Below are 26,305 nucleotides of genomic sequence, written 5' to 3'. Positions count from 1 at the left end.
ATTAGCACTTAACATGGTGTAAGTAAAGGTCTAGTAAACAGCAACACAAAATACCATATTTGATAGAAATCTGGACTTGGCCATAAATCCAGAGAATAAAAATTTTGCAGAAACCGTGGAAGAAGCACCATCTTAATTCAGCCCTGGAAACACTCTGGAATTTGAAGAGACAACAATAGCATGAATTTGCTTTACACTAAAACAGGTTACTGCAATTCCTACTTATTTCTAGACCTTGGAACAGTCATGTACATCTCTCTCTCTCGAGTTCTGCTTTTTAAATTTAGTTTTGAATTTATTTATTTCTAAACTCCAAACAGCACAGAATATGGATGCTAACACCATACCTGTTTAAACTCTTAATATCAGCTTCAAGTCTCAAATGATCTGAAAGACTGCTCTTTACCCAGCAGCAGCTCTAGCTGTGAATGGAAATGTCTGCTGCCAGGTTTTACATTCCTACATTCCAGGACTTGCAGGTACCACCTGCATTTCAAAATGTCTACCTTGAGACATCTGATGCAACTTTCAGAAAGTGTCATATCCCTAGCCTGTATTAAGATTGAATTTAATTTTATTCACACAATTCGTATAACCTGAAAAGTAATTGAGAATTGCAAATGGACATCCCATTGTTTATTTTGGCCTACAGAAAAAAAGGGAAATTACATTTAGAAATTACACTTAAAAAGCCTGCAATAACAGCTTTGGAATTAATACTAATTTTGGGGTTCCTCTCCAAAAAAATAGGAAGATGTTGAAGTAGAAGTGATAGAGGAGGCAGACAGCGAGAGGAGAGATGAACACTAGTAAGAATCCAGATGATCTAAAGAGTGAAAGAAGGTAAAGAAATTTTTGTTCAGTTAAATCCACAAGGGAATTCAGCCTTCCGACAAACTGGCTGGTTATCAAAAAGTGGGATAAAAGGTGTTCTACAGTCCTACCACAACTTAAAACACACCAAACAGTACAAAAGGACACATAAGGTGACATGTAGCTGACTTGCAGCCTTGACATAAATGCCACAACATTTAAGTAGTGTGGAGTATCCAAAGCAATAAAAGCAACATGAAGTCAGAAATTAGGCTGTCACCTGCTTTACTGTTTTAGCATAGTAGTGAGTATCTACTGCACAAGGAGTAATTAACAACTCTGGAAGACTGGATTAGTAGACCTGAGATGAAGAGACGTTTTATGAACACTTCATGCAGCAGTGTTTGATTAAAACACCCCACCAATAATGTATCATTTTAACTTATGCATACCACAAAATAAAATTTCATTACCCTGTGATTGCACACTACATAGTCAGAGGATTGTTTCACCTGCATTCTAGCGCAGAGGTATTTTCCATTGACTAAAGGGGGCCCCAGTCCTGAGCTGTAGCAGAGGTGCAACACACAGCACAGCAGGAAAGAGGATTTATGTGTCCCCATCTTCAGTCTGAAGCTGATTCCCAGTGTAAAAACCTAGTTATTCTTTTTTTACTGCCAATGAATAGGAGACATTCTGTACAGCATAAGAAGTGCCACCTCTGGCAAACCTGAAGCAGTGGACTCACCACCTTGAAAGGACTCTCAGCAGCCAACAACAGATTGAAGAGAGTTAACTATTTTTTTTTACACTGACAGCCTAGAGCAAACATATTTGACTTCTTGCCCCTAGTTATGATTAAACTGATTCTCAGTTTTCACTCTATAAAACAGAGCCTTTAACAATTATTGATCCCCTTCCTTTGTCTTTTTTTTCTTTTTCAAGTAAAACAATATACAAAGCAATACTCTCGTTAAAGCAGAAGGTTTGACAGCCTTCTGTAATTTGGAACTTCAGTTACACTTAATGCTTTCCCAATTACTTTCTTATCTATCAGAAATTCTGGTTTAATGCAGCTTTTCAAATTAAACTTTATCTCATAATGATGAATTTCTTGTCCTCGAAGACAAAAGAGCTAAAACTTTGGGGTTTTGTAAGCAACCATGTAACAACACTTTTGTTCAAATATTTAACATGGTATTCTGATGTCCCTACCTGAATTTTAGGATGTAACATTCTGAAATTACTAATTTGTCAGTTTGCCCTGGAGTCACTACAAGCTAATTTTAATAGGAAAAATGTGAAGTCACAGCTTTGAAACACAACAGAATGTTGTGTTAACTATTTCCACAGCTTAATGTAGAATGCTGAACCTTCCAGTCAAACCATTAAATGGCATTTTCCTCACCGTATCACATACATAACTTAAAAAAAATTATTATCTTGAATATTAGTAGCACCTTAAACCTGTATGCCATGCACTAGTTCTTTAAAGAGTAAAATTATATTTATGTTAATCTCAGTAAAAACAAAGTTATTTTGCTTCATATATACAGCTGAAAGAGTGGGAACTGGTGTTAGACTTGCTCTTGGTCTCGGTTTATGGGGTCCTTGTACTTTCTGTACCCAGTCAACCAAGAAGCAACATCAAATTTCACCAGCATCAATTTACAATGCTTTCTCTTGATGGCTGTGATTACAACTACTATTCTTAAAAGCCACAACTAAGTACCTGTCATATATTAACCCATGAACACCATATTCTTTCAACTTCTTCCTGTTATCCGGGTCATTTGCATCATCACCCCATGAAAAAATAACCAGGCCTTTGGATATAGCCCGTGTAATAAATGCTGGATTCCTCAGCAGGTCTTCAGAATGCACATTAATTCCCTGAAATACAAAAAGCTTCAATTAAAATCCATGTTTCTGAAACACATCAGTTTTTTTAATCTTTTGACACTGGCAGCTCCTTACCATTGTGCTATCCATAATAATAAAAATTATTTAATACAATTAAGAGAGTTTATTTATAGTGCTATTTTTAAAACACTGTATTAAAAAACATTTGAAACAATGGACTTTTTTTGGGCAGTTACCCAATATTAGCATATTTCTTTTTTGAGGGTGTAATTTAAAGCATTTATGTCAAAAATTATAGATTTAAAACAAGAAGTAATAATTTAGTTTGATTTTAACTTGTCAGCTTACCAGCAAGTTTTCAAACTGTGCAAAGTTAATGGCAATTGGAGTTGTGCGAGATCTGAGATCCATAAGCTCTGGGTAGAGTTTAGATTCCCCTTGGGTCAGAAATAACACGGGATACTTGTTTTGCTTATGCCGGATCCTGTCAGGAGAAAAGTCCACAAGTAGCAAATGAAAAAATAAAAGTGAAAAAATAAAAATTTGTTCTCACTGTTTTGAGGGGAATTCCTTTCAATTCCTCTCTTTCCTGCATGTTCTTTTATCTCCCAGTTGGTGCATGGAGATGGTCCCACAGTTTAGCATCAAACTGTGTGACAAACAAGTGAGTCCTTTTGGCACTACTGAAGATTAACACACAGGCTAAGGGAAGCTAGACTTGATGTTGAACTAGCCCCACATCCTCAAAACGTTTATTATATAATCCCTGAAGGTCATTTAATTCTGTAATTTTCTCCTAAAATACACAGATTCATGATAATCATGAAAATCCATGATAGGAATTTCTAAACATGGTTACTACACAGCCCCTAACCTTACTAATGCATTTTTCAAGCTGGATACTGTAACAAGAGGATTTGTGCCTAAGTTACTTTGCATACCTCTCAAGTATGACTGAGAAAGACTTTGGGATACCAGAAGAAACCCTGACCTTTTTTTTTGTTCTAAGGAAGAGTGAAGCATCCAGAAAGGCGTTTGACAAAAAATATCCACTATGACTTTGTTTTCCTATTTTATTTTTGGCTCATTTCAGATGGCAAAATGGTCTCATTTCAGTTCCCAACTATTTTGGCACACGAATTTTATCTCTAAGTAAAACACTTGTTTATTTATTGTATTTTTAAATACAAAGTAAATTTTACCAGATAAAAATAAATTTCAAAAACAAAGTACATTATTTCTCTCTTCTTAACTTACATTGTACAAATGTCTGCATGAAAAGAGGAAAACACAATTCTTCTTTCTCCAGCATTCATCAAAACAGTTTTCAGAATAATATCTAGAAAAAGGTTCATATCAAAGTAAGTTGACAAGTTGCCGTCCCATTGTCCATCCTAGAAAAAGAAAGTACAAGTTTGAGTCACTTAAATTAATGCTTACTAGAATTATTTTAACAAGTATTGGTCTCTCAGTCAACCTAAGTAACGTGAGAATTCAGATGGCCAGTCTGAATGCAGAATCAATCCTGTAGTCTGTTCAAAGTGCTGCTTACAGCTCTCCATGACTGACAGCCTGAGAGGTGTACCTGAATTCCAACAGCAATAAAATCCATTGAAAAATTCTGTCTCCCCATGCAAGGAATGCATTCCTAGGAAGCCTATTATAGCTTCAAAACCACAAAGAAATTCCCTGAAGATGAGTAATTATAGCAGCTACTCTTTGTTACTATTTCTAGCATATTGACTTCCACCTACCACTCTCCTCAGCTTCCTTCCCCTACTCCAGGCTTCCAATCCCAGCCTTTACAACCATTTCCCTCTGGACTGAGTGCTGCACAATCCAGCTGAGTCTGCAACCCTCCTGGACTAGAAAGAAGCAGCTGCTTGCATCACTGCACCGTGCTGTAGCTGCTCCTGCACTGGGCCAGGAGAGGTTGAATTTCTTGGCACTTTCCTGCCTGCCCTGTTGTGATCTGTTTACTTTAAAAAGAGTCTCCTACCAAAAGCAGTCTGAGCTGCTTTACGAACTCAATCCTAGCAATACTTTTTATCATTTTAAGAAGAAGTTTGTTCATTTGTTGGAGTGCTGCTACTATATGCCCAGTTTAAAAATAATGCATTATTAAAAAAAAAAAAAAAGGCACAAAACCCCACAAAAATTATGCCTTTGCAGCTCAGAAATTGTCACATCAAATTACAAGCTTTAGACACGAGCATGTCAAAGAATCAAAGTAAATCACATCTATGTTTACTTACCCTTTGTTGGGAGATCCATTTTATTTCTATGTTGAACCCAACATCTTTAGAAACAGACTCCAGCACCTGAAAAAAAAGTTTACTATGAAGAGACCCCACAGCAAAGGAGGACAAGAAAGCACTATGTAGGTAATTGCTGTGAGACTACACTGGAATTTAATGCTAATAGTGTCTAACAGTAGAATTAAAAACCCTTGGTTTTTAACATTTTATACAACACACATATACATAAACTTAATGAATACATAAAAGTGGATAAAATCTCAAGGATAAGATTTTGACAAGCTAAAAATGTGAGTCAATTCACCTTAACACATGAAAGAAATGCCCCATTTGTACTCCTAAATATTGGGTTTTTTTCTAGAGAAAGCTCTTTTGAATGCAAAACACATCTTAAGTATGAAATCCAGGAGTTTGACATTACAATGATAACTAAAGCTCTTTCACATGAAATTCTTGTAAAGAATTATTTGCAACGTGATTTCAAAAGGTGGAGCTAACACAAACCAGTCTTAAATGGAAACACACTGGAAATTCACTCAACATTTCTCAGTGTCTGGCTCAGAGATGGCCAAGACTCTGTGAGGAACTGCCAAAGGCCAGGTGTGGTTTCTTTCAAGATTACAAACAAGTGTCAATGCATTAACAGGCAATGCCCACATGTTAACCATCTGTAAAACTGAGTGCACCCTGAGCTACACAGCTTGGGCTCACAAATTCAGAAGCTTGAAATACACACAGACTTACTTGTAAGCACTGAAAACCCTCCAGTGTCCAACAATAAAACCCCTGTTCTCAGTTCCAGCATTGATACCAGAGGCCTAAACCCAAAAATCAATATCCCTTGCTATGTGTGCAAAGCAGAAAGTAAAACAGAGGTTTTCATATTCCCCAATCATCTTGCTCCACATTCACTACTTACTCTTTGCAGAGAAGGAAATGGCTGCGTCTCAAAAGCAGAGTTCTCTTCCTCTTTAAAAGATGCTGGAAAGAAATACAAAATATTGAATTAAAACAAACAGAAGCATAATCCCAGTAACGCCAGCAAGAAAAGACTGGCTCAAAATCATAAGGCCTTTAAGAGTGAACAATGAAATCAGGTCTACCTTTTGATTACCTACACCTTTTCCTCTAACATTGACATACTCCCATGATGGTGTTGGCAATTCCTGGTTTGGAATTTAAAATCTTGCCACAATACTCACCACTTCACTCAGTGAATCACATCCATAATAAGCTTTGGTTATCAAGGCTTATTTGTTTTATTTTTATTTATCTTTTCTTATTACAGGTGGGATGTGTGAGATAATTTGCTGTCCCTACAATGGGGATAATTAAGGCAAAAAATTTACAGCACTGATAACATATCCTACAGCAGTTACCAAAGTTCTTGTCAGCAATTCTGAAGAGTTGAAGGTACAGTTGGAGAAGCACAAGATGGAAACATTAGTGGTAATTTTGTTATGATTATTCAGAAATAGATATTGATCTACAGATCAATATTTGCCTTCTACCCTTCTGCCCCTGCTTCTCAAGGGAGTAACTTCTGTTCAGATATCTCCTTCCCAGTGAAGAACTCAACAGCATGCACAAAATTATATAAGCATTTAGAAATGTTCAGGACAAATGTGATTACAACAAGCAACTGCAACCACAGAATTTATATAATTACATGGTAATACATAAATCCCAGCACTCTTCCAAACTAGTACATACCATTGTGATCTTTTACTTTCAGGGCCGTCACGTGAGCCAGCTGAAGAGCATAAGAGCAACATTAACACTCTACCCACATCTTCCTACATGTAAAATGTAACTAATTTTGCTTGTAAATAGTTTTAAAGTCTATTATAGACACAGTTTCAGTAATTTGTAAAAGGATAAAAGACATACTAGTACACATCACCATTTTCTTTCAAACTTGGTTCTAAAGATTTCAAGAAAAGCTCAAAACCAAACTGAAAACATGCTCACTGAAAATTCAGAAATCATGTTAAGGGTAAACCCATACAAACTATAATTCAACATCAAGATGTGAAGAAGTCTGAACATTAATCCCTCCTCTGTGTTTCAATCCAGTGCAGAGGACTGACCTGTTTTATATTAGAGTCACACATACAGAGCTAGAATCAGGCCAGACACAGCCAACTCCCTTGCTCCATTCAAATTCTCTCTCCACAAAAAAGGAGCGGACCAAGTAATTTTAAGTAAAAAGAATCATATGGCTCTTGGACCAGCCAGATGGTTTCCTTGACTGAGGGCAGGTATCTCAGTAGCCCACTCATCCCCTGACTTTTTTTTATCTTCACAGGGCACTTCTGTTTGGAAGGTAGAGCAGCTCAACATAGACCCTTTAACATTTGAAAATTAGACACCGTACTTCTAGAGGATAAAAGTAATGGCACTTATCCAAGTTGCAAAACCGGTGCAAAAGTATTTTTCTTGGCATTACCTACTTGTTCTGTTCCTACAACTTTTAAAACTGTACTCTCCCTAACTATTTACAGTTACTCCCAAAACCTCCAAGCTTCATATACAATCTGAAATTCTACACACAGTATATTGTACTAGCCAAGGTAACAATACCTTTAATAACTGCAGCTGATCAAATGTGAGTTCTTTGACTGCAATCTCAAACAGTTCCAAAGGCTCCGTGTCCAGTTTCTTTGAAGAGAACCAACACATAATTAAACATCGCTGAAAACAACAAAAAAGCCTACACACTTTTTATATAGTAGCATTAAAAACAATTAATGTTTCCTATTTTATTGATAAAGATACAAGTGATATCTTATGATTAAGATGATTTGCTTTCACAAGACAACACAGGCACTCAAAAGTATAAAAAAGGTGTCAATTTGGAAAAAAAAAAACATTGTTTGGTCTTTCATGCAAGTCGGAGGCTTTAAAGTTCTTTCTTCTCAAAACATTAGCATAATTATTCTGTAAAAACTTGACTGGTTAATGTATTCAGGAAAGATGTTTGCAAGTAAAGAAATGCATTGAAAAATATTCCAAGGCAGTTCAGTTTACTGCTGTTTATCCAATGTCTCGGAAACTAATAAAAAAGGATAAATGTCCTGGGAAAAATTCACACACACAGACCACTCCCAAAATAAAGATCTGGTGCCAAAATATTCTGTCCATTTCTCACTTCCCCTCCTCACTAAGCAATTTTTACTGAGCAACACAATACTGAGTGAAGATCCACTGCATATTCATTCCCCTCAGTCCAAGTTCCATTCCCACAGCTGTTCAAAACCAAGCCCCTTACAAAGCGCAGTACTGCAGTGAGCGTGGGAGTTTGAAGACACAAGACTCAGTGCCAAGCAGAGAAAGCACTGTGCTCTGCAATCTCTCTCTAGATTCATTGACAGAACAAGGAGGGGAAGATCACCAGAACAGGACAGAACGCAAACATTCAGGCCTGAGTATGAGAGCCCCACAGGCACCATTGAATACAGCAGACTTGTCAGCTTTTTTTTCATCCAAATCTTAAGTCTGAAAGAAGCGAAATAGTAACTACAATGTGGGCTTGAAGAGTGCCAAACCATGCATTTGAAATGCTATTGCTACAACATGCTACATGTTGTTTCCAACAACAACGAAAAAGCTCAACTTCCCTGCTCTATGCATAAAGTAATGCTGCATCATTATTCCCATTCCATCCCTTGAGTCCCCAGAATTCTTTCTATGAGAGCTTAACACTTTACATTTCTAGAATGGGCATATTTATACATAAAATACAGGTATTATTTTCTTTACCTTTTTCATGGCCATGCAGCATGTGAGATCGTGGTATACTATAGGCACATGATCTTTAGAAAGATGTACATCAAATTCCACATATGCTGCTCCCTACAGGAAATTGAAAAACACACAGAACAAAACAAAAGCCCATTAACGACTTATGCACAAGGACTACAGAACTGCATGCAAATACTGCCAAGTATTTACAGGTCTGAGACATCAAGCAGAAGTTGAATACAACTGGCTATTACCAGTTAAATCATGCTCAGCAATGGATTATTAATGATGAAAAAATTATATGGCAAATTATCTTAACTACCATAATACAGACATATATATATATATATATCTATCTTGTTAATCTTGTAAACCCTCTAGCAAGATTCAAGTCTTGTGAACCTGATTACAGAGAAAGACTAAGATGGTATTTTTAGACACAAATGTTTTAAACACAGATGACTTCGTGGCATCTTCCTCCCTCCTCCCCACCACCACACCAAGAGAGAAGTGATGGTTCCATATTGCCAAAGCTTTAGGGAGATATTCCATATAGGAACAAACTTCTGGAGTCACTAGTGAGTAACACAGTAGCAATGTGTTATAATCTGTGCAAGAGCAGAAATAGCTGCATCCAGCATTCTCCTGCCCTTTTCAGCTGTGATTGATTTCCTTTTAGGCTTTAAAAAATGAAGAAAGATCCAAAAGCTCTAAGTACAGTCTTTTGGAAAAGAGGGAGGGCCAGAAAGAAAAACACAGTAACAGGTTTGAGGTTTTTTACTTATACTGTCTGCAAATCATTCCTTTGAAGGCCTCCAAGAATACCATTCATCAAATTATCACCCTGACACCCACTTTTTCAATCATCATGGAGAGAAAATAGGACATGGATTTTTTTTCAGTCCTTTTCTCAGCAGAAATATTTTCAGAGTGGTGGCTTTCAGCCTTTTCAAGCTGCCAAGAGATGAAAGCACTTCTCTGGTGATGCTGCTGATGACTTCACAGCAAATTTCTACCTCAATGCATATTTCTTGTGAGCATTTTAAAAGCTGTCTATAAACCTGTGGTGTCCACTTGGGGGTTAAGAACTACTGCTCAAAACAGTAATTTAGTAGCTACAATTCTATTCAGAGATCAAGATTACTGGAAGGACCACATCCATCACAGAATTTAGGCACATGGAGCTATTATTTCCCAAACTGGAAGTTCTGTCTTAGGATTTCAAGTTTTCACTGCAGCAAGCACTGAAACAAGGCTTGGTTTATTCTACCAACTCAGCTCCCAAGTCACATTTTCAGACAACAAGTTTCAGTGTGCAGCAGTCCCTGAGCAAGACCTTTGCCACCTGAGAGGATGCTGACAGACTCGAGCAGTGCCAAAATTTCATTCATTTGTTCAAATTGTCTGTACAGGGTTGAGATTAAAAATCTTCCTGCATTAGAATACCACCAGAATATACTAAATGGAAGTTTTGGGGTTTTTTTTAAGGGACTTGAGAGTCTAATGTACTATTAACTTCCTATAACTCAGGCAATTTCCACAGTGATTTTATCTAATTTACACCAGTGCAATTACCATTCACTGTACTGAATCATGCAAATTAAGCACACAAGCCAACCTAGCTTGCACTAGACAGGTGCTGTGTATATGGAAATGTATGTACATACATGACTAGCAGCGCTCCTCAGGGATGCAATGGTGTTCTCCTGAACTTTAGCAAGCCTGAAATAGCCAAGAAAATGGTTAGATGCAGTATAGCAGAGAATTGAAACAACAGAAATACAAATCAGAGGTTTTTGTTTCAGAGAATACCCACAACTTGATACTGAAGTAAATGACTGGGTTGCAGATTTTTAAACTGTCCACTTCCTCAGCTGATGTCAGTGACACAAAACTATTTCCCCAGTTTAAAATGCAAACAGACTTACTTAGCTGTGGTTGTAGAATTCCCTGCTCCCCTGTGTCCAACATCCAGAGTTGTTCTTGGTTTCCAGTACTTTGCATATGAAGCCTGCATATCACAAGTGTATCCCTGGATCGGTTTGATAATTATGTAGTCCACTGCAAGAAAAACAGCAATGCTTCACATGTCAGTAAACAGCAGATGGCTTTGAGGAAAGTTATCTGCATCTGTTGTTGGCATCAACTGTACCTCGAACTTTTCCAATTGTCTTCCTTGGATTTCTGCTCATAATAGCAAGTGTAAGAATTCCAGCACTCTTTCCGAGTTCTGCAATTGTGGATGACAGGAGGCAGGCAGAGCCTACGTGACCTGGGAGCACATCATCTTGTACTACCTTCTCGCCTAAATCTTCCTAAAAACAAAACAAACAAAACCCCAAAACCCCTACTGTTAGATGTGAGTGAGAATTCTAAACAAACTCTTCTGGTTTGCCCCTCAGGACACAACACAAGTTTCTTGTGTGTTACACAAAACACTAATTTCAGCTAAAATTGTTTAATGTAACAGCGAGTTATAAATTACTATCAGGAAAATGAAAATTTTTACAGAAATCTATGAAACTCACATTTTTCTTTGACACTCCTTACATTTGATAAGCTTTTCAGATCAAAATAGCATGCATGGAATAGTCTGTCTTCTAAAATGCCCAAGTTCTGCTTAGAACAAAAATTAACTGGAATAATATTTATGCTTAAAATGCTAAAAAACTTGGTATGCCTTTGGAGGGAAGAACTAATAAAAAGAATGTGCACTTGACCATAGTTAAGCTCAGGAACTATGTAGACACTTTACAACTATGACTGTAAGTGACTTGAAGGCACTTTCAGACCAAAACAAAAATACTTAAAAAACTTTATTTTGTGTAAGTTGCTTTCTTTTAAAAAGAACTTCAAATATTAACATCTTTCAGGGGGAAAAATAGTGCAAAATAACAGACACAGTAGTGAGAATCCAGTTTTAATCTGCTTAAGTTATTTCAGAGAAATCTCTTTTGCTTATAATATAAAAATTTAGATTCAGTAAGTTCTAACATGATCTAACTAGTTCATATACACATTGTATATGTTGAAGCAGGAGAAGCATAATTTAGCTCTGATAAAGGATTAATATCCAGACAACCTAACAGGATGCAATACTGCACACACACAGATCCAAGTCCAATTTGTACTGACTTCTAAACAAGGAGAACAGAAAAACTTCCTGTGCCACATCAAGAAGCCTCCCAATAACCCTTCTACAAACGGGCTGGGAGTCAGTAGTCCCATACTTGTGTAAACAAATCCAAAAGATCAAGAACATCAGGCAGTAGCTCTGTTTCAACAGTGAAATCTTCACAATAACTGACTCGAGCTCCAAAAGGCAGACTGGAGCTGCTTCTTAGGAGTAAAAGACATACCTCAAAAAAATCAAATATTAATTCCAAGTTATCAGGTTCCATGGTTTGTATTGTATATTCTATCCATCGGTCTGGCTGCAAAGCATAGCCACAGTCTGGCTGAGAGTGCCGACATTTGTAGTCGCTGTCACTGATTAAGGAGAACTCCACCGTGTTTGCCATTTTCTGAGGGACTGTAGGGGATGTCTTCTCTTGGCCATCTTCATCATCATCCTTCTCTAGGCCTTCTAGGGTCAATTTTACTCTACTCAACCAGAAACACAAAAGAGATGGTTAAGTCACTGCAGCGCCTTTGCGAATGATAAAGATTTAGGAAGCTTGAGCAGAAGCTCCTACAACACAAGAATTCTCAACTCCACCACTAACAGAACAGCACTGTATACAGCAGGTCCTCACATGAGCAAGAGTTTGCAGCCATTGTCTAAAACCTATTCCAGTGCTCAAATCACTGCTTAAAGTTGAACCTGGGTAAATACGAAAACTCTACTTGTGGTCTGAGAAGCAGCACTCCACCAGACTATTTGGGCTGTGAAAGAGCCAGCCTTCCTGTACAGATTGACACCCACAATGCCAACCGGCTACTGAAAAGCACTGAAAACAGCAGTCACCATCAAGATCAAGACTTGAACATTGGTGGGTGCTGCTCTGTCTCTCTGATAAGGCAGATAAGTATATTCTAATAGACATAAGTAATAGAGGCTGAAATAATTAAGTCCCTTGAAAAATCCTAAATAAGCATTTAAACTGAATGGATTTCTGAAAAATCCTGGACTGAGAAGCATAAGCCTCTCTTGTAATATAAGACTCAGAGTCCTTTATCACACAGAGCAAACCTTCCAGACAAAATGAGTTATGCCAGTGATGTGAGTATACATAAGTAATCCAAATCCCTTCCTGCATTATAGACACAGCTGATGAGATACAGGATTATCATTTATATGCCTAATCACCAGTAAAACTGAAGTCATATCTCAAAGAAATATTTACAGTTATAGAAATCTATTACACCAAATCCACATTGAAATATATCCTCATAAAAAAACCTAAAGGAAGTCATGACACAGGCACTCCAGAAACTTGAAAAGTGACACTGCCATAGGGAGTGACAGTCACAGAAACCACTGGACAGATCCAACATTTTAGGACAGTTGACTTAGCGAATACATCTAGCTTATCAAGTTTTATTTCAATCATTTAATTTAGACAAGAAGCTGGCTTCAGAAATTGCTCTCCCTACCTGCTACAGCATGCAAGGAAAAAAGGCAAAGCTGTAGAGAACACAATACAAGTACTAAATCTCACTGAAGAGCATCATAGTAAATAAACCTTTCCCTCATCAGCAAATCTGGAATTGGTGGGAGGGGCAATCAAATCAAAACTGGAAAAAAATAAATAAATCAAGTATTACAGACCCATGGAATGGTTTGGTTTGGAAGGGATCTTAAAGATCATCTAGTTCTAACCCCCTTACCACAGGCAAGGACACCCACTTGACCAGGTTCCTCCAAGCCCCATTCAACTTTGCCTTGAACACTTCCTAGGATTCAGCACCTACAACTCTGGACAACCTGTGCCAGTGCCTCACCACCCACACACTAAAGAATGTCTTCCTCATATCTAATCTAATCCTGTCCTCTTTCAGTTTAAAGCAGTTCTCCCTTGTCCTGCCACTCCAGGCCCATGTCCAATGTCCCTCTTCAACTCTCTTCAGGGACTGCTACAAAAGTCTTCCCAGAGTTTTCACTTCTTTAGGCTGAAGAATATAGAATTTCTCATGCTGCGTCCACAACAGAAGTGTTCCAAGCCCTCTGAGCACCTTTGTGGTCTCCTCTGGACTCACTTTAACATCTCCATGTACTTCTTATCCTGGGGGCCCCAGAGCCAGATGCAGTTCTCCAGGTGGGGTCTCACCAGCACAGAGCAGGGGGCCAAAATCCCCTCCCTCGCCCTGCTGGCCACAGTGCTTCTGGTGCAGCTCACAATGCACTTGGGCCTCCTGGGCTGCAAGTGTGCAATGCTGGGTCACATCGAGCTTCTCATCACCAACACTCCCAAGTCCTTCTCCTCAGGGCTGCTCTCAATCCATTCTCCACCCAGCCTTGGTGGATTGCTCCAACTCAAGTGCAGGACCTTGCACTTGGCCTTGCTGAACTTGGTGAGATTTGAACCTCCTGGGCTGTGAAGCTCCTTCTGGATGGCATCCCTTCCCTCCAGTGTGACTGTACCCCAGGCTGGGATCATCAGCAAACTACTGAAGGGACACTCAGTCCTGTTTTCCATGTCACCAACACCACAAACCCCTGAGGGACACCCCTCATTCCTGGTTTTCAATTGGACATCAAGCTGCTGATCACAACACCCAGACCAACAACCCAGCCAAATCCTTATCCACTGTGCGCAACAGCGCAGTCCTCTAAACACCAGGGCTAAGATACCCACTTCTGACAATTCACTGTGGAGTTATAATAATGCCTGCTTTTTGAGGCACCTCTGAAGAGAAAAGCACCAAACTGATTTAAGTAAGAATCTAAGAACTCTACAGTTCCAGACAAAAAGCAAGAAACACCAAGACAAGTATGGAGTATTTGTGCTTTAACACTTGGAAATTCGGCTATTAGCAACCCAAAATTAATTTAAAGGCTACATTAATTAAGGAAAAAAAAAAACATCACTAGTGTTCACTATTAACATGAGGTAAATTACACACTAAGATGAGCAGGCTCTTACCTAAACCTTGATGTTTTAAATTTCTTCTTAGATATCAGTACAGGGGGTTTCTCAGAATAATGCAGACGTAGCCTTATTTCTGTCTGACATGTCAGCCACCCAGCATCCACAGTTTTAATACCATCTATCAAAAGCCAAACAGAAATGAGAAGACATTTTAGTAATTTATTTTAGGGAGATCTAGTCAGTTCCTCCTGCCATCATCTTCTAGATAATCCTCCTTATCACCAGCCTTGATGTACAATAATGCAAGAAGCTCGGTGCAGCCTTTCCCCAGTCTTTCTGAACTACTCAGAATGCCCAACTGGTACTGCAGTTATCTGCTGGCTTTTAAGGGGATTAAACAGGAACAATGATCATGTGTAAACTATCTGCAGGACAGCACTGAGTAACATTCCCTTGTCTTGGCTTCTCTCAGCACATGGAATAATACTGACAGGAACTCTGAAGGTTCCTAAGCAATTAGAGGCTCCCTGCTTCTGATGAGATATAGGTGTGACCATTAACTCATCATAATCAGCGCCAGTAAAGCGGTGCAAGTCTGCAGGACAGGGTACAGCAAGAGTTTTGATGAAAAGCATGGAGAATCCTCACCCTGAACATCAAAACAAGGAAAGCCTACAAGCAGGAGGACCAGAAACATAAGCTGCAAACCAGGTGCTGAAGCAAACCCCATAGTTTTGAAGGGTTCCTAAAGAGCCAAACCCATCATTTGATGAGGATATAAGGGTAAAATGGAAAAGCTTGAAGACAAGATTTATGAGGTATAATAAATAATTACTTCCAGTGTCAGAAGATTGAACATTAAGTGAGAGGTGGGTTAGAAGTGAGACATTTGTGCACACACAAGAACATGAGGTGTGGGCTTACGAGAACCTCTTGGCAGCTGCATCTCTAACTGAAGAGGCAGAGTGGGTCCATTCAGTGCAAGTGATTATGTTTTTCCAGGCATGAAGAGTTTTTTTTAAGGCTAGGTACTAAGAGAAAGCTAAGTCTATTCTGTATTTTAACAAAAAAAAAAAAAATGCATGCCTATGATTTAAAGTTCCCAAATTTCAACCTTTAACACCATCAGAGTGACAACACTTCAACTCTTCCTAGCAGTCTATTAACATTAGAAGGGATAACAGCTTTAGTGTGAATTCACAAATGCTGGATACAAAAATAACTGTAAAAGCAGAGAAAGCTATCATAGGCAATTCTTCTCAAAACCTATCATGTCAAACATTTTTCAGTTACAAGACTTAACCTTGTTTAAATTAAATCCACAGTAAAGAATAAAGGTTAATATGTCTCACTTACTACAGATTCCAAAGTCTCCATCGTCAACAGTGATTTCATTTTCTAGAATTAAAAGGAATGGAAAAGAATGGAAAAAAGTAATTAGTACTCACATTTTAAAATCTGCCAGTTTAAATTAATTCTACTTTTCCACTTCACTTCTAAAAAGTGTATCTAAAAAAAGGTAGGAAAACTGAAACAGACAAAGCAGCATGTTTTCTGCAACCTTCTATAAAGATTTATCTCAATTTATGCTTTTTCTCAGTTTCTGCATGAAAAAAACTACCAACACACAAAATATCACATTTCACTTCCGGTAATCTGAACTGAGAGTAAAAACGTTGCACAATTTTCTGGCTTGCTGCTGTCTTCTGCTGATAACTATATCCCACTAGTATCTAAGATGCTTTACTTGTCAAAGTAGTGTCAAAGACATTAAAGTTTCTTGCAAACACACAAGAAAGTTGCCCTGCTGCACATTTAAAGCTTTTAAATTGAGTTAGTCACAATTAAAATGCTTATTCTGCCCACGTGAGAGAAACCAACCTACCATGAAATATTGAAAACACTCAGTTCACACTTACTTTTATCCTTACTTTTTCCAATGCTTTAAGAACTGAAATCTTAAGTAAATTCACCAGAATTAACAGAACTGCGATAGTCTAAACAACCCATGCATTTCTCAAAACATAAAACTTCGCATAATTTTGCCTCTACAGTGATTAATCCTTTTTTCCCTAAGAATCATTTGGCTCCTACCCTAATTTCTTAATAACCACAGGCAACAATTTAGGATCAAAATGACCCAGTGCTAACATATTGTGTTTGCTGCATTTTCTCAAAAACTGCTTATGAAGAATTGAGTATTACTTGGGGAAAAAAAATCCCAACTGTTTGAAACGAGGTAATCTAAATTTGAAGATAAAGTCTAGGCCCTAGCAGAGGGTAGGCTGCTTATCAGTTACTGACAAATACAGAAATAACCTTCTTACAGGAATAGAAATACTAGTAATTAAACTGAAATTAAAAAAAAAAAAGGCAAAGGGAGAACAGAACGTGATCATGGTACTACTAATGACTAACAAACAGTTTGTCTCATACCACCTTTCTGAAAGACGTTTTTCCAAATAATTAGAAAGTTTCTTAACAAATGTGAACTTCTAACTGTGGAGAAAATAATATTTTTCATGTGCTAGAAAAGACAGTGCATAAAACATGCCATAGCAGCATAAGAGATCTAAACTACAAGCTACATTCAAAGGTTATTTCAGTCACTCTTAAACCCCAAACTTTTTCCCTGTTCAGAAAAGCATTAGTAACTTATATGCAAGTCTGCATGCCACCCTTTCTTTCAGTAAAATACATTTCTGTTAAATTGCCGGGTAAATAAGTCCATTCATGTTTCTATTTCCATTAATCCATTTACTTAAAGAAGCCTAATTAAACATTTTTGGTTTAAAATTTTACTAATTAAACAGTACTTAAATAAAAGCAGCAGTGATTTCACACCCTCCCCCCCCATTTTCTTTAAAAAAGATAATATGGATCCTTAGTCTCAAAGAATTAAACTTACAGAAAATTATTACAATTCCAAATTAATAAAAAAACAACCCACATAATCTTAAGGATGACAGCAAGGAATTTCACATCCACTCCATTTTGAAGCCACTTATGTATATATACATATATATTTTGAGAGTAAGGCCCATGTTGTGCAAAGAAAAGTCTATACCTCCCACACATTAATAAATTTAAGTATTTTAAAACTATAGCTATCAATCCCTCTAAACCAGTGTGCAGCATATCAGCAATCTTATGCATATGCCTCAAACAGATGCAGTTGATGCCCATACCTAAAGGGGTAATTGATCGTGGTTGTAGATGAGTCTCCCACGTGTGAACTATGACTTCGCAGGGACCATCGATAGTCTGTAATTTAAAAGTTAAATGTCTGCAATAATTTCTTTTGTTAGATCTGACTTTGTACCCATGAAGCTGTTTGGAATGGTTGTGAACTAAACTTAGAGATTTAAGGCAGTAACAGAAGAAGGAGAAGAAGAAAGAGAGGGGACCAGAGAGAGACAGAGAGAGAGAGAGAGAGAGAGAGAGAGAGAGAGAGAGACTGAAGGAGAAATAAAGAAAACAGATGAGGCTTCTTACCCCTGCAACTGCTGATGACTCTGATGTGTTGTGAATACATATGACAAAACTTGTGACAGTCTGACATGGCAGAGAAGTTACATGGAATCATTAAACCTTTACTGGTAACAGATACTCTGCTGGACTACTTTAGTTTCCTTCTGGCACAAAAAAAATCTCTGAACTCATTAAGAGTGCTCACTTTGCTCTCAAGCTACAGCAACAGCTTATGAAAAACATACCCCACATCTCTAATTCCAAACAGCACTCAGCATCTACTCATGCATATAGCAGTTGCAGGGGTGGGTTCTCCTTCAAAATCTGCCTTACTAAATTGGAAGACTATAAAACACAGTTATTTTAGTTGTGGTACTGGAAAGCAAGTTATTTACCATCTAATTAAAACATAAATAATTGATCCAATCAGCCAGCAATGAAGAGCCTGTAGTCTATTCCAGCTGGAGCAGGATAAATTAAATTCTTTCATTAAAAAGAAATATTGTCCACCAAAAGAAGACATTTGTTGACAAACACAGTCAAGACTCAAGATAACCAGAATAGTAACACAATCTCTTCTTTCAGAACAATTTAACTTTGAAATAGCTTTCTAGGTAAAAGCTTTTAGGTAACAAGAGAGAACATGGCTGATTCCCAGTTCAGTCACCCTGAGAAGTTTCCCCTAGCATGGCACAGTTGATATTATCAGATGTAAAAAACACTGTCAAATAGCTGCAATTTGTCATTCTGATGTTTTGGGGCCTAAGAAACTCTTATTTCCAAAAAATTTGCTATTATTGACAAAGACATGGAAACTTCAATGCCAGCTTATCCCAGTACTTCAGGTTCTTGTTTAAACAGATTTCAGATCCACAGGGACATCCAGACAAGCTTCAAACCCAGCAGTATAATTACACAGGACCATAATGCCCTGTTCCATTACAGCTCACCTAACAAATTCCTCACATGCAGATGGGATTTCCTGACATACACTGACCACATTTAACCTCCCATGCCTTTGGGTGAGTTAACAGCAAACGCCAAACATTTCACAAGTACTCAGTAGGACAGGTTTGCTCTGTGAGTCTCAGCTAAAGCAGTGCCCCTAACGAGTTCAGAGGCATCCACACTTAAAGGTCATGTCAGAAAAAAAACACGCAAAATATGCTTACTTATGTTTTAAAGACTGAATCCATGTAAAATATAAATAAAATTGTATTACTGCTTCCACTTTATTCCTGTTACGGGGCAGTTTTAGTTCCCAACTTCTCACTGCTGCCACAATGACCACACTTATGATTTCTAGAAAAGTAAATAATGAGAAGTTTCTTTGCTTTCTTTCACAGCACAGTGGCATTTGCCTGTCACAATGACAGTTTTTAAAGCTGCAAACCATGTTTGTCAGCAGGGAGGCCACCACGCAGGCATGCAAGATCTCTGACAGCAGCTCCCACAAACACGTGCACAAATTTAGTCCGTGAACCTGGGTAATGCAGATCTTCCTAACATGGATTAAGATGTTTTCTTCAAAAGGTAAGCAAAGGGATTTTCCTTGTAAAACCCCTCACTGTATTGTACGAAAATACCAATTTATTTCTTACACTACTGTAACTGTCCATTCTAAACTTAGGTTCTAAAATGATGAATGAATTTGAATAACATTATCCCAACAATAAGGACACCATGCTGGATACATTCAGCACAATTTCCTCTCCTGAAAGGAATACAATGGACTGATTGTGCATTTAATCCCAGGAACCCTCAACACTTTCCACACTAAGAAGAGCCAAGCAAAGCTACCTGGAAAAAAAGGGCAATTGATTAGAGAACAAGCACAGACATCACTAAGAACCCTCTCAATCCCTGTTCAGACTATCTCTGAGTTTACAGGCATTTAAAAAACATTTTAATTACATGTAACAGAAACCATTGTTACAATCAGGTCAAAATAGTAATGCAATTTCCATGGCATACACTGACCACATCTGAAAAGCAGCCCAGCTGAGCAGCAGAACTAAATGATGTGTCATCAATATTAATAGTATGGTAATGTTGCCTAAAAGGAGAGTTTCTAGAGGACAGTCTTAAAAGGGTATCGATTCAAAAGTCACATCAAGCATCTCACGGGCAATACACTGAGCTAAGTGGCACTGTGGATCCTTTTCTACTAATACAGACAGGTTTTTTTAAAAGTCAACACAAACATTATGTTGCTTGATCTTGATTAGCTGAACATCTGATGCAATTTTAAAGCTCTTAAAGGACATTCAAGAACTTTTTTTAAAAAGCAAGTCCTTTTCCATTATGAGAAGATGGGACCTCCCTCCGCAGCAGTCATTAGACACTTTAGAAATGAAGGGTAAAATGCCCGTCTAGCATAATGGTTCAGAGGTTCAAAGCAGATGCACCATCTGCATGAAGTGCCTGGGTACTCAGTACAATTAAATAATGAAAACACTTCTGTGGATGTTTCAATGGTAATTTAGGAGATCAGTTACAAAGTTCCTGTTTTAAAGCAACACTATAAGTAGACATTAGAGGAGGGGGAAAACTCAAACCAAATCTTAAAAATGCCACACAAACACATTTATCCAAGTGCACTTTGCTAATTAAAACTATGTTTCAAGAATAATAATCTACTTCAATAATATGAAGCAGCTAAATGAGACTTAACTGCTAAAGCTGCATCTCTGACCAAAATCTCTCTGGATTTCTATACCATGTAGAAGACAACAAATAAGCACTAAACTGAATAATTAAAGCCATTCAGCCACCATATCTAACTTGCAAGGCAGCATCACATAAAAGTCACCTGGCAGGAAATGCTGAGCTCAGTGAAGATTTTATAGCTCTAGTATTTCCAGTAACAGTTTCACACACAATCTGCTATCTCAGCAGATAATAATGTCTTCGTTACTATAACGATAACCATGGGTTCTTAACCTACAAAAAGCTTTTCTAAGGCATTATTTACTAAATCTAGGTCTAATTTTCACCTTTATTACTATAGTCCAGGCACTAAATGGATTTCTTTACTTGCACTTTAAAAAAAGTAAATTTAACTCTCATTTGAAACCTCTGTAATTAAACAGAAAGTTCGAAACATGTCCTCCGATCCAGTTTTTAAGGTCCTGCTACATGCACAGATAGCTTAGTTATTTCACATTTGCCTTGAAAGAAGTAACCCTGAACTTGCACGCTTATTTACAGTTTTAAAAGCAAATACAGAACACAGCTGAACAGAATAAGGTGTGTTCCTTACTAAGGTTTTCAAATAAGCATCAAGCAAAGAGTGCATGTAAAATGATTCTTCTAAAACATAAGATATACAGAAGACAAATTCCAGCCAAGGGAGTTTTGGAGTGCCTCACACAAACTCCCTCATAACCCACTACCTCTGCCCCTGCCACAAACAGAAAGGGAGTGTAGAATAAAACCCAGGAAGATCCTCACTGGGAGCTCACTGGTACCAAACTTTGTTCAAGGAAAGAAAAACCTTGAGCAAAATAGTTTAATTTACTGTCATTTTTTATCCAAGTGTGTGTATTTCTTTTTCTTTTTAAATGCTTAAGATAAAAATGGTTGCAATGCAGTAAAATCTTTTGATATGCAGAAGCCAAGACTTGACACCAATTTTATAGTAAAATGTTCTTTGTATATATATTTGTATTCATGCAAAAATTCTACAAATTTCAATATATTGAGTATTTAAAAAAAAAACTGTTCTATTTACATAGCCACAATTATGTTAACACCAATATGCCTCACTACAAACAAGACTTTCCATTACATCATCCTTTCCTTCAAGTAAAAAAATTTCAGGATCAAATGACACTCTACTTAAAGGGAGGTGAGAAAAAGACTTCACTTTTTTTTTAAATAAAATGTCAATTATTCTATCTATTTTCAAATCTAGGCTGTAGCACTACTACAGGTGCTCTAGGAACTACCATTTCTCTGTGTAAACATTTATCACCCCCGTCTTTGCCACCATGTCCAACTCTAGCACCTTCACAGATGCAGATGCTGTAGAAGGGAACAGTAACTTCAGGTGGATCTGTCATCAGCATGATTTACTATTTATGTGATGCCAAATTCGTATACTCAGACTTGAACATATAGTTAAGATTACACTTATTTTACTACACATAAAATTGACATAATAAATGAAGTGTCAGAGATCATATATTGCCAGCTTGTCAAATTTAGATTAATCACATGCAATGCCTAATGAAATAAATTCTGACATAAAAGTATGCAGAATAATTTAACTTAAAAGTATATTTTCCTTATCATTTCCTTAATGCTAAAGTTCTCCATGTACTGCTTCATTTGCACTGTACTGTACACAATAATCCTGTTTCTTTTTCCTTGTTCTTCAAGAGGTTTACAAAAAGAGGAAGAAAACATTGTACCTGGATTTCTTTTCTTCAAAAGCCTTTATTTTATAAGAAATAAAGTCCTGTGCATTTAACAGGTACAAGCCAGACACCACTAAGCTGATAACCCTGTACCCAGGAATTCACATACTTTGTTTTGTAGGGTGGTTTCCTTTTCTCCTGCTCTTTACATTTAGAAGCTCTTTATGCTGGTATTGCATAAAATTCATACTTACCTTGGCAGACTCTGCATCACACGGTGCATAAAGTGTGCACGATACAGAGCACCTACTCAAAGAAACACACTCACCAATACAGAGGGTAAACTTTTGCAAATGGTAAAACAGTAATTGTATTGTCTGCTGTCTATGGCTCAGCCTCTGCTCACTAACTCTGATTTATCGAGTGTGCTATTGCTTACATTTAAACTTAGGGGCATTTACAAAAAAAAAATAAAAATAAAAATGTAAGAGTTTCATCAGAGCTGCTGAGCTGTAAGAATTAATCTACTTTTGGCCTCAGTTTGACCTCAGCAAAAGAAATCTATTATTGGCCTTCCCTTCTTCTGCCTCCAAGTATCAGTTTAAATACCAGTTTCTGACTGGACTATTTCACATGCTGTAATGAAAAAAACAGAACTGTGTTTCATTTGAAATTAGTATCCTTCACTGAAATCATACCTCCATCAAATATTTTCTTTTTAGTGAAAAAAGGCTGACAAAAACTTACATGCTCTTGACAGTAATTTGAAATTTTTAAAAGGTATTGATGAGATGGTTCTGTAACTCCTTTGCACACTTAGCTACAGCCTTCACAATCCCAGTTTCAATGAGGAACTAAAGCCCAGGGTGAATAGCTACAGGATATTAATAAAATAAGAAAGACAGCAAAAGCAGCATTAAATTTCTTAAGGTTATTACTTGTTATTATGAAAAACAGTTCAAGAGTAGCTGCTTATTTTCCCAACTCAGCCCAGATTTTTCCTGGATGCAGCCTCATCCCATCTGAACAACTTCCCCCTGCCCTAGCGCAAAGTCTGCAAGTCATATGCAACTTTGACATCAATACCTGTAAAAACATATCTCTCTCTGTCTCTTGAGTGTTTTTTTTCCCTCCAAGTCGTGCAAATACCTATATACAAACATACAGAAAACCATGGTATGCCTCATCCCTTGTTTTACCTTTTCACTTCAAGAGATTAACTTACATTAAATATGCAGCACAAAATCTGGTTAATACTTCTCATGCTTCACAAAAACAAATCTTGAATTTTTCTAAAAATTTTAATGCACCTCCTACACTAACCATTTTTCTCATACTGTCAATTGCTTCCACCCTATAATATAGAATGGAAGCTACAGATGTCACATACTATCACATTCCTTCCAGAGATCACCTGAGAGCCATGCCCTGCTGAAATCCATATTCAATTCTAACTATGAGAACTTCACCATGTTATTTAAGCTTTATAATAATGTCAGGGATTTCTTTACCACTGAAATTTTTAGAATACTAACACTGGCAAAAGAAAGAAGAGAATATAATTAAAGTTAACAGCACATGGTCTTGTATTTCCAGAAGTGAACTGTTAGTATTTCCACAAATGTTTTAATGTTTCACATGTCGCAATTCAGGACTTATTTCTAAAAAAACCTCACATTTAACTCAGGAAATCTTTTTTTTTTTTTTTTTATTATGGGAATTTTTCTAGGGATGAGCCAACTTAAAGTAGAAAAGATTGTACATACCTTAGGTTCTAGAAAGTATCCTTTAAAATACCGATACTGAACAGGAATTCCTCTAGGAAGCTCTACAGTAGCTTTCCATATTTTCTCAGATGTCCTGTAGAGAAAAAAAAAACAACCAACCAAAAAAAAGTTTCAAAATACAGCCTAACAGCTACCTCAGACACATGTCTAAGTAATATTCTAAAATAAAGTCTAGTGTACTGTTGCAAGGAAAGCTATTACAAAGTACCTTAGCCAAACATGCACAGAATATGAGATGTACTTAGAACTGGAACTGAACTTTTTGATTGACAGATCTGAAGTGCTCTAAGAGAGCAAGAATTCTCATCCCCATTGAACAGATGGGGAAAACACGATGAAGTGGTTCAGAGACTCATCCAAGATCACAGAGCAAGTCACTGAGAATTACAAACACAGCCTGCAAATCCTAATTTCCTGCATCACAGAACTGCTATAAGCTGGCACTATTTAAAAGAAACTACTGAACTCTTCCACTGCATTTAAACTTTCTTTACATACACTCATGCTTATACACACATCTCCCCCTCCTTAAGAATTTTAATGCAACTCTGTTTAAATAATCTCCTCCCCATCACCTTCTAGCACAATAATATAGTCTTTACTTTCTTTCCATCCTGTACATCTCCTATAATCTGCTGCACAGCCATGGGACTGAGAATTGCCTCAAAGCAGTTTCTTACCCCAAGTATCTACAGCTACACTATTGAAATGTCAGCCACAACAGCAGAAGCATCATCTATAACTAGAAAAGTACACCCAAATTTCGTATTTTCTTAAACATATTCCTAAGCATTCAAAGTGCTCAAGGGCAACACAAGGAATTCTGGAGTTCTACTAATAGTACATGCAACTCAAGAGTTTACAAACTCAAAAGTCAGAATAAATTTGTTGCTCCAGAACTACAGCTACTTCAAATGGAACAAATGGAAAAAAAAAATAAAAAATATGAAAAAAAAATCCCCCACAGAAAACCAAAAATCACAACCAACTTACATATCCTCAGTCTGGAGGACCACCGCAGCTTGGGGATTCCAATTTCCCAAAGCACTGCAGCTCCCACATATTGCAAAAACCTCCCCTAAAAAATCCAAACAGGAAAAAAACCCACAATCATCATTATTCCAGGCTAGATGGCATTAAAAAGTACAGCCACCGTCAAGCTTTCAAGTATTTTAAATATATACACCAGAATCATTCATCTAAAATCCCTCCTGTCCAGAAAGGAATCTTAACCCACCCAAAACCACAACAGCATTTTCTTCACCATCCCAAGGACCTGAGAGAGGGACTACTCACAACCCCAGCCCTTGAAAGGGTTGGCTTCCAAACTGATATTAAGTAATACTGTTCAAAACATCTCTGGGAATAGAGCAGGCAAATTTTCACAGTAAAATGTTTAATCTCAGGATAACACAATTATTTTCCTAGATACTTTGTATTTGTTAATATATGTCCACATTCCTTCAAATACATACCAACAATTTAGAAAGCACAAACAGCATGTTGCTAGCATTATTCCCAAGGCAACATACCAAATTAATTTGACTCTCAAGAGAAATAAAGTTAACTTTACTGCTATGCTTTCAGTTTTTACTGGACATCAAAACATAACAAAACAAAACATTGTTACACAAAAAACCCACATGAAATTGTCACCCTTACCTTAATGCATACATACATACAGAACTCAAAAAGTCACAACAGTATATTTAATTTTGGGATATCCCAAAGTGACCACTGCAGCATACCCTTGTTTTTAATATAAAATCTATATGTATCTGACTGTCAGAATAACAATGATGAATACTAAGGGAAAGAACAAATTAGTATTTTGCTCTTACAGGGTTTCAACAAGATTTTTAGACATAATAAAAAGCTGATGCAGAATGAGAAACTATGGAGTCTTAAAGTACAGTTAGGCCCCACAAAAGAATGATACAAGCATCTCTGACTTACCTCCTGTTCTCAAAGTGAAC

The 26,305-nt window shown here is 37.3% G+C and overlaps 1 protein-coding gene across 4 annotated transcripts in view; it reads right to left on the bottom strand.

Annotated features, from left to right (window-relative positions):
- The window catches only part of GPCPD1 (glycerophosphocholine phosphodiesterase 1), a 42,684-nt gene that overhangs the window by 5,237 nt on the left and 11,142 nt on the right, over positions 1-26,305 (bottom strand). For all 4 annotated transcript variants that reach the window (XM_014254631.2, XM_014254632.2, XM_014254630.2 and 1 more), the window contains exons 3-19: positions 25,323-25,407; positions 24,309-24,402; positions 17,899-17,974; positions 16,067-16,108; positions 14,765-14,888; positions 12,038-12,281; positions 10,831-10,993; positions 10,607-10,739; positions 10,346-10,400; positions 8,697-8,789; positions 7,518-7,595; positions 6,648-6,687; positions 5,854-5,915; positions 4,932-4,997; positions 3,934-4,070; positions 3,025-3,160; positions 2,546-2,706 (exon numbers count right to left, since the gene is read on the bottom strand). In XM_014254631.2, the coding sequence (XP_014110106.1) occupies positions 2,546-2,706; positions 3,025-3,160; positions 3,934-4,070; positions 4,932-4,997; positions 5,854-5,915; positions 6,648-6,687; positions 7,518-7,595; positions 8,697-8,789; positions 10,346-10,400; positions 10,607-10,739; positions 10,831-10,993; positions 12,038-12,281; positions 14,765-14,888; positions 16,067-16,108; positions 17,899-17,974; positions 24,309-24,402; positions 25,323-25,407 (1,789 nt within the window). The remainder of the gene's footprint in view (positions 1-2,545; positions 2,707-3,024; positions 3,161-3,933; positions 4,071-4,931; positions 4,998-5,853; positions 5,916-6,647; positions 6,688-7,517; positions 7,596-8,696; positions 8,790-10,345; positions 10,401-10,606; positions 10,740-10,830; positions 10,994-12,037; positions 12,282-14,764; positions 14,889-16,066; positions 16,109-17,898; positions 17,975-24,308; positions 24,403-25,322; positions 25,408-26,305) is intronic.

The sequence above is a fragment of the Pseudopodoces humilis genome, chromosome 3 (assembly GCF_049639895.1).
Source record: "Pseudopodoces humilis isolate 2021_Gansu_Grassland_sample_001 chromosome 3, ASM4963989v1, whole genome shotgun sequence".
Classification (NCBI taxonomy): Eukaryota; Metazoa; Chordata; class Aves; order Passeriformes; family Paridae; genus Pseudopodoces; species Pseudopodoces humilis.
The sequence above is the reverse complement of the archived record's forward strand: the minus strand, read 5'-3'. Positions and strand labels throughout refer to the sequence as shown.